This window comes from Pieris rapae, chromosome 22, assembly GCF_905147795.1.
Source record: "Pieris rapae chromosome 22, ilPieRapa1.1, whole genome shotgun sequence".
In the NCBI taxonomy this organism is placed as follows: domain Eukaryota; kingdom Metazoa; phylum Arthropoda; class Insecta; order Lepidoptera; family Pieridae; genus Pieris; species Pieris rapae.
The window spans coordinates 1,825,743-1,834,037 of NC_059530.1; the positions used below are offsets into that span (position 1 = coordinate 1,825,743).

Genomic DNA, 8,295 nt, shown 5'->3' on the forward strand with positions numbered 1-8,295 from the left:
TATCTGACAGTCGTGAAACGCAAAAATACTAATTATCCTACGAATAAGTAATAAATAGCTTATTTGGACTTATCCGGACATTGTGAAACAGGCCCCAAGTCTGATTGAAAGTGTTACATTTTCTATGTTTTCCTAAATTTGAGAAGAATTAAGATAGAATTTGCTACTGGCTTTATCCGGCACTGATAAGCACCCGTGTAATGTTCACACTCAGATAATACTCACTCATTATAAGAAAACATAAAATCGCCATCGTCAATTAACACGGTACTAACATGTGAAGAAAATAGGATGGTAATATACCGCTAGATAAGATATCAAAATATAGAAAATCATCGTAACACAAAAAGAAACAGACCTACTTTCATTTAAACTTTTATTTATCTTTTTATACATAACTGGACGGTCTATCTACAATCCCACCACACCATGATGAGTCAGATGTGGCTTATTGGAGGCAGAGATTGGTCGAGTTCCGACCGCTCTAGGCTATTTATCAGAATGCATCCCCTTATTTTTCTTTCGAACTTAATAGTTTGAAAAAAATCACTTTGTATGCACACTAACGAGAGCGCTGCAAGTTTTTGCTGGCGGAGTGTGGAGCGCAAGTAACTTTTTACTCTTTTATTTATTTATTTATTTTGTACTCCTACAGCTAACACAAATTACATATAATAGCAAACAAATACACCGAGAACATAGCCACAGATGGAATACATGATACATATATATTATATATAACAAAAGGGAACAAACAAACAAAGTATTTAATACAATAAACTAACTGATTAAATTTAATTAATTAAGCCTAAATTAGTTGTGTTGTGTAATGGTGTAAAAGTGTGGGTGTGTACGTGATGGTGTGTACGTGGGGCAAAATAAGAGCTGAAATAGTATATTTCATTACAACTGCGGAAAGCCTGTCCTTGCAAAGAGTTCCGACGTATGCTCGCGGAATTCTAAGGGAGCTTGGAAAGTAAATTTTCTAAGGTGTCAAAACGTCCTATTTCTGTAAGGAATACATTCAATCAAAGTCATGGCGAAACTATATACGGTTTCAATTATTTTTTATTGTTTATAACACCGATAAATTCCTCATTAATAAATGTACGAACATGTGGTGCGCTGGTTTCATATTAATAGTATTACTCAGTAAGTAAATGTTGATTAATTTCGATTCAGAAACGCTAACGACTCCTATACGATAAAGCCCAATATGTTTCTTCATGTACCTAATATTATTTGTCTTGTGGATGGTGGGGAACAAAAAATTGTAATCCTACTATCTACCACAATGTACGTTAAAGTACAAGTCTTGTGGGGGGAAGGGGGGGGGGTTGTTGTGAGCAGCATCCCCAGTCAGGACACGGTAACAGCTTAGCCTTGTCCAGCCAGCCATGCGATCAGCCCTTAAAAATCACGGTCCTCTGCGGCCATGAATGATGTCGATTGGACCTTGGCTCAACAAGGGCCATTCACATCGACCAATTCGCCCTGTTTTATGAAGCTGGGGGAGGCCGGGTACAATGCTTGCAGGGATACGTAGCATCCCTTCAACCAACCAACCTTTTTGGGTGAACAACCCAAGTGTTCTCCAACAACTCGTCTACTAGGGGATATACAAGCGTCTAAATGCGCCCTCTGCAAGCGTTAGCGCGATGATATAGCAGGGTTAGTTATCAATATCAATTCGAATCACAATTCGGCAACTGTCTAGTAAATTATTTACTGGCCCAGCGCAATCATTATATGCTCAGATTCCACACATAAGACACCATGTTTCCCCATGAGTTCCATTTGAAATAAGCACACCATAGAATATATCTTAATATATATATTTCTTGTGTGCGTGTGTATGTGACTGAACTCCTCCTAAACGACTGGACCGATTTAGACGAAATTTTTTGTGTGTGTTCAAGGGGATCTGGGAATGGTTTAGATTCACAATTTTGTCCGCTGGACAATGTTTTTTTAATTAATATTCAATTTATTAGTTGTTGTTGATTTTGGAATGTTTTACATTGGATCCGACAGGCGGCGCTACCATCGCAGTGTCAAATTTTAAATAATATTCGAATTTTAATTTTAGTGTGTCCCGAAATTTTAAAAAAGTTTTGTTATCATTGTGTTATATCGTGTGTGACCATGTGCTGGATCGTTAGATATTGTCATAACATTTGAATAATAATTTTCATCAAAATGGCTTATTAAAAATTGAAATTTTGAAATTAAAGACGTGTAGACAGGACAACGTCTGTCGGATCCGCTAGTAATATATAAATCTATAATTGATCTTGAAATATTTACGATTTTTTATCGACGCGACGTACCGATCGAAACGAACAGGAATTATACCGTCATTATTATACCGTTATTTTCATATATATATATATATATATATATATATATATATATATATGAAAATGACGGCATTATGACGGTATTACTTTCATTAATAGTGATTATATGTGCACCAAGTAATTGGCAAAGAACCACCTGCATTTCTGTACTAGAAACCTTCGTGGTCAGACAATAATAAGTATACCCAAGACCCATATTACAGGTCACACCGACTCCCAAGAACCAACAAGACTGACCAAAGATGACCTAATATCAGCAGATGTTATAATAAACACAACTGAAACAATAATAAAAGACGATGTACGGCGTATAGGACTGATAACATATATCAAAAAACATATACACGATTGTGCAGCCTTCGAAATTGGATACTTAACATATATAATCCAAGAAAAGTATCGACATATGGTCGATAGATATAATGTTAGCTCCTACATGATGACCAGGCTGTATTTAATGGAACATATAATGTATTTGGGAGAACTAGAAGCAAACTATTGGGAGATCGATCATCTGTATGGCATGTTACATGAGATAGAAAGAAAGTATAAGATCAAAGACGGAGAATCACGTGTCAAAGATTATGTTGAGGTAACGAAGGCAGGAGACCAGACAGGCATCTTCGTAGATGAAGGTATGACAAAGGTATCATCCCGATTCCCTCCAACACGGAGGACGAAGATCAAGAAGTTAAAGAGGGATGAGCATAAGAGATTTATCGATAAGCTTCTGAATTTGAAGTGGGGGACGACAAAGGAATCTACCAGGTGGTGGTGGCCGTTGGAGTATGGATGGGAGATAGATTATTGGTGGGGGGGAGAAACGGAGCAGCCGTAGAATCTTTTAAAAACAGTATTTCCTTAAAGAAATCATTTATTATTTTAATTGCCAGTGTTACTTTGCAAGGAAGTGTTTTGGTCCTTTAAAAAATCCAAGATTATATACGAAGATGATATAATTGAAAATATTTATTGTAAATCGACTACAATTATTATTTAAATTAATTAGTAATTTAATACCCACTAGGCTTCTAACAATAGACCTCGTAAACTCATATTAAATATTATGTTTCGTTTGATTAAAATATATACATTATATCTACCTACTTGAAGTTTTCTTTTTGACCTTCAAACTGTTCTGTGTTGAACGTAGGAACAATGCTTAAATGCGAAAAATAACATGTTTGGTCATCTCGAACTGCCGATTTTTTGTATGTTCAATACGTGTGTTAAACAGAATCCACACGCCACGATTATAAAGGTAAGTTTGACACCCGCTTGTCAAAATAATTGCATCTTTGACACACGGCGCACACTTAGCACTAAGTTTGAACCCTGAATCTTAACGAAAACACGATATCTAGACGTCAACGCCGGACTTTCTGCCCAATCAGCGACATTCCCCTAATTTTAACTCGAATCGAAGCTTGTCTAAGGTTTTGGCTTGATATTAGGATCTACAAGATCACTATTGAGTTCAAATTAAGTTTTGAATTAATTTTTAATCTTACTGAAATGAGATAGCTTTACCTTATGTAAACTTACTAAAATGTTTTGTATTTCAGCGCCATCTAGTGGCCTCAATATAGCAAGACCACAGAAACGTATAATGAACGATTTATCTTGGGGTACTAAATTAAAACTACTAAAGGTATAATTTTTATTTATTTCTTGATATCCCAATGGCAGTACAATCTTTGAGGTCTGGGCCTTAATTCCCTGATCATATCTAGTAGGCATGATCATCCTTTTGTGCCTGCAAATTCGACTTTTTGGCGCATCGCATGCCAGTTTCCTCACTATGTTATCCTTCATCCTGCACGTGTTAAATGCGCACATATACAAAAACACAGCCGAAAATCCAACCAACGATCCTAGAGATGAGAATCGTTCGTTGAAACCAATAGACCAACACTACTCTATTTCTTAGAACATAAGTTATCTTTATCTTTGTGTTATGTATATTGTTATATATATGTGACCATTTATTCTTCGATTCAAAACGGGTCATAGGTTTAATTTAGGTCAGTGAAAAAAAAACATTTTTTTAAAGGTATTTATTTAGTTAGTTGACTTAAAAGTTACGAATCACAACATATACATAAAATGTTAAGTTTTAATATAAGCTGGTAGAATCAGAATCTTCTATACCATGTTTTTTTTTATATTGTCTATGAGAATAAATGTCTTTAAACCTAATCAGTGGAGCTACTCTGGGCCTGTTTCTGAATCTGTTTCGTGATCAAATTTCAATCTAATATGTATATATGTATATGACCCTTCTATGCCTGAAAAACGTCGACTTCTTGGGTCTAAGGCAAAGTTTCCTTACGATGTTTCCTTCACCGTTCGAGCAAATGTTAAATGCGCACATAGAAAGAAAGTCCATTGGTGCACAGCCGGGGATTGAACCTACGATCTCAGGTATGAGAGTCGCACGCTGAAGCCACTAGGCCAACACTGCTATTGAAAATTGAAATAATTGTTTTATATTCATGAGTTTTGTTTGTCTGTAGATTTTGTGTAAAAGTTAAGTATGGGTAATGGAAAAGCAATATAAGATGTGATATGTTAGTTTTAGTTGCTTTTAGGCTACCCAAATTTCAATAAGGTAAAGAAGGTGTGATTTTGCCTTAGTTTATTTTGATTTATTATTTATTTAGAAAACGACAATAGCGGCGATTTGTCGAGTCAATATAACATATAAAAATACCCTAATATATTGTTTATCCATATTTATTAATACACATTATTAATATTTGTAGGACTATCGCGAAAGGCGTGTCGGTGTATACTACCTCCGAGAGGGGGTGACCGAAGCAGAAGATTCTATGAAATTAAAACTATTCCGTCTAATGTATGAAACGGTTCGAGACAGCGATTTGAAAGTACGAAGGGCTGAACTTATAAGACGACATTATACAAACTCAACTTCTTTTGATATGGGTAAAGTTATAATTACGTCTTCCTTCAATCATTTATTTATTTCAAACAAACAAACAAATACATCTTTATTCATGTAGGTAAACAAGTACACTTATGAACGTCAAAAAAATTAAATTATTTGATTACATTTACTGCCAGTTCTCAAATCTAGGGTGTAGAACGGAAAAGAAGAACTGGCAATAAATTCTCCGCCACTCTTTATTAATTTAGCTAGCACAATGTACACTTATGAGCAATCAATCAAGTCAATAAAGAAATACATATCAAATACTACATGCTTCTAATTTTACATTAACTGCCAGTTCTGAGCTGAGAAGAAAAGATTTTAAGACTTCTTAGCTCTTTACAAAGGCTTGCGCGATGTTTATATCCGTTCACAAAACTACCAGGAGGCCTTGTTCTGAGAAAAACGAGCAGAAAACTCAGCAAGTTTTACCCAATATTTACCCATTATTATAACAATAATTCAAAAACACAACGTCATTTAAGTTACATGAGTAAAAAAATAAATAAAAATATGTTCTGTGATTTACCACATTCACCACTACATAGATATTCACAACACTTCCAAGATAACAAAACAAATTATAACAATATAATTAGAACTATTATATTATTATATAACAATTACTCTTTATTTTGTTTCAGGCTTCATTATAGGCGATATAACAGACAAATTCAATATTATATCCGATATTGCCCTAACGATGAAAAGATTATACAAAGAGTGGAAGCCAATGGAGCATATAAGTGCCTACGAGCAGATCGCGAATAAAGCTATTGAAATCACAAACTTAATTGATATGGTACGACTCATTGAACGAAAGAACACTAAGATTGCCAGAATTTGAGATAAATATTTCAATTTCAATGTAATTACATTTTGGCTTATTAAATTGTTTGTAATTTACGAAGTGAATTTCTATTTTGTTGATGAGTTATAATATTGTGTTGATCGATGAGTTATATACTATAATCTTTATATATATAAAAAATCCTGTCAGGATGTTTGTCCGCGATGGACTCTTAAACTACTTAACCGATTTTAAATTAAATTGGCACACCGTGAGCAGTCTGGTCCAACTTAAGAAATAGGATAGCTTAGATCTTTAATTATAGTCGCAATTTTATTTTATTGCATATTATTTTTTTATTATTTGATACAATTCTAACAGTGGCGAGGCGCTGTGTTTAAAGTACCAACGTTTCACATAAGTTCTCTTACCGTTTCCATTGAATAGTTTTCTACTTTGTAATATAAAAAATGAATGAAATGAAAAAGCCACAGAAACGCTTGGCCTAGTCTGCTAGTGTTATATAGTTATCTTCGAGGCAGAATATGAGATATCACCCATAACTGATCGTTATTTAGGGCAGTTTCTGGCGCGCATCACTACATCTACTATGTGGAACCCCGAACCAGCTGCTTACTGAAGTATTTCCCAACCACTTCGACTTACACCCAAACCCAATAACCTAACCCAATCCAATATATTATTGAAAAAATGAGCTAATAACCAATCGACGGATTGTAATTGCCATCTGTCGATACAAGTTATCCAGGGTTGGATCGGTGTAGATAGACCTTTGTATGAAAATGACAGTTTAACTGTGTGATTTAAGATTTTAACTTACACCAGTTTTTAAAATAATTAAAATGCTTTTTGATATGTTTTGAAACATAGACATGTAAATTTTAATATTATCTATTTGTACGGTTTTATTTATTTTATTTTATTTATATTGATTATCAAATATAAGTGTAAAGAGCGAAGAGATTGCATTCTATCCGTCGCCAAAAATGATTGTCTTCTTGGGTTAGTGGGATGTTGATAGGAGATTGATAGATTGTCACAGTCTGATCTCAGATTGCTTTCATTCTAAGATTGTGATTTAATTCCTAGTCATACAAGAAAAGAGCGAGCCAAGTCTTTAAAAAAACTCTGGCAACGCACTCGTGAAGCCTCTGGCATTAAAAGTGTCCTTGGGCTGACTTAACACCAGATAAGCCTCTGGCCCCCGTGTTTGACCCCGTTTTATAGAAAAAAAAATTAATTATGTTTTATTTCATTTAAATAATCTCTCTAACCCTATTTGATCGGATGGTAATTGCTCCTTCATATCTAAATTAAAATATTGCTTATAATAAAATTACGATCTTTTTCATTACCAAAACACGTTTAAAAATAGTCCTATAAATTATTGGTTAGCAATTAAAAACAAACCGTGTTATAAAACTGTTAATTACAAAATAAGTATTTGATCATGTGTGTAATGGTAATTTATATTGTTTTTTTGAGTAAGTACAAAGCAACAGGCTTCCTGATGATAGACAACAAATCTTTGTTTTAATTTATATTATTATTATTAATTATCTAATTTATGAAGTCATTTGAAACATGGTGTAATAGTTGCAACTTTGACTTTGCTATAAAAGCAGAATTATGACCGTACATAGCTGAAATTTTAAAACACTGTGCAAGAATTTTTTTTAATGATAATAATAATCTTATATTGGTCAGTTTAATTTGATTTTTTTATTCGCCGTCTTTTTAGATTTTTCTATTTTGAGACATGCCTCTGTCCCTACGTTGTTTTCTTTCACCGTACGAGTGATTGTTATACTTAGACAGAGGGTCTATTGGTGATCAAACCTTAGACCTCAGGGATGAGAGATAGTTTAAACCACTAAACCAACACTGCTTTTAGGGTCTAACTACTAAAAAAATTTAAATATCATTCATATATCTTGCTTGCGACCTCTAGTTATCATTCTAGATAACCCTAATATAGGTCATATGAAAAATAATTTTGAGTGTATTAATTAATCTTATTTAAGAATTTAATTCTAAAACTCCAAGTATACTAAAGTACTAAAATGTTATGAATCCTCGACGATTCTTGATGCACGGTTGTCTTCCATCTCCAGGTCTTTTCGCATAAATAATAGTTAATATGTCCCCCAGCCGTCTTTGTATCCGGGAAGGAT

General features: G+C 33.9%; 1 protein-coding gene across 1 annotated transcript; it reads left to right on the forward strand.

Annotated features, from left to right (window-relative positions):
* The first annotated feature begins 2,799 nt into the window (after positions 1-2,799).
* Positions 2,800-6,157, forward strand: LOC123690181. Its single transcript, XM_045633288.1, has 4 exons — positions 2,800-2,995; positions 3,926-4,011; positions 5,126-5,306; positions 5,955-6,157. The coding sequence occupies exons 1-4, from the start codon at positions 2,800-2,802 to the stop codon at positions 6,155-6,157; spliced, it is 666 nt and encodes a 221-aa protein (XP_045489244.1).
* Positions 6,158-8,295: the final 2,138 nt, after the last annotated feature.

What these genes read in the sequence shown, in the direction of transcription:
- LOC123690181 (XM_045633288.1), top strand. Translation starts at nt 2,800, where the DNA reads ATGACCAGGCTGTATTTAATGGAACATATAATGTATTTGGGAGAACTA. An exon ending in AGGCATCTTCGTAGATGAAG is followed by an intron (nt 2,996 to 3,925) that starts GTATGACAAAGG and finishes TTTGTATTTCAG; the next exon opens with CGCCATCTAGTGGCCTCAAT. An exon ending in CTAAATTAAAACTACTAAAG is followed by an intron (nt 4,012 to 5,125) that starts GTATAATTTTTA and finishes TAATATTTGTAG; the next exon opens with GACTATCGCGAAAGGCGTGT.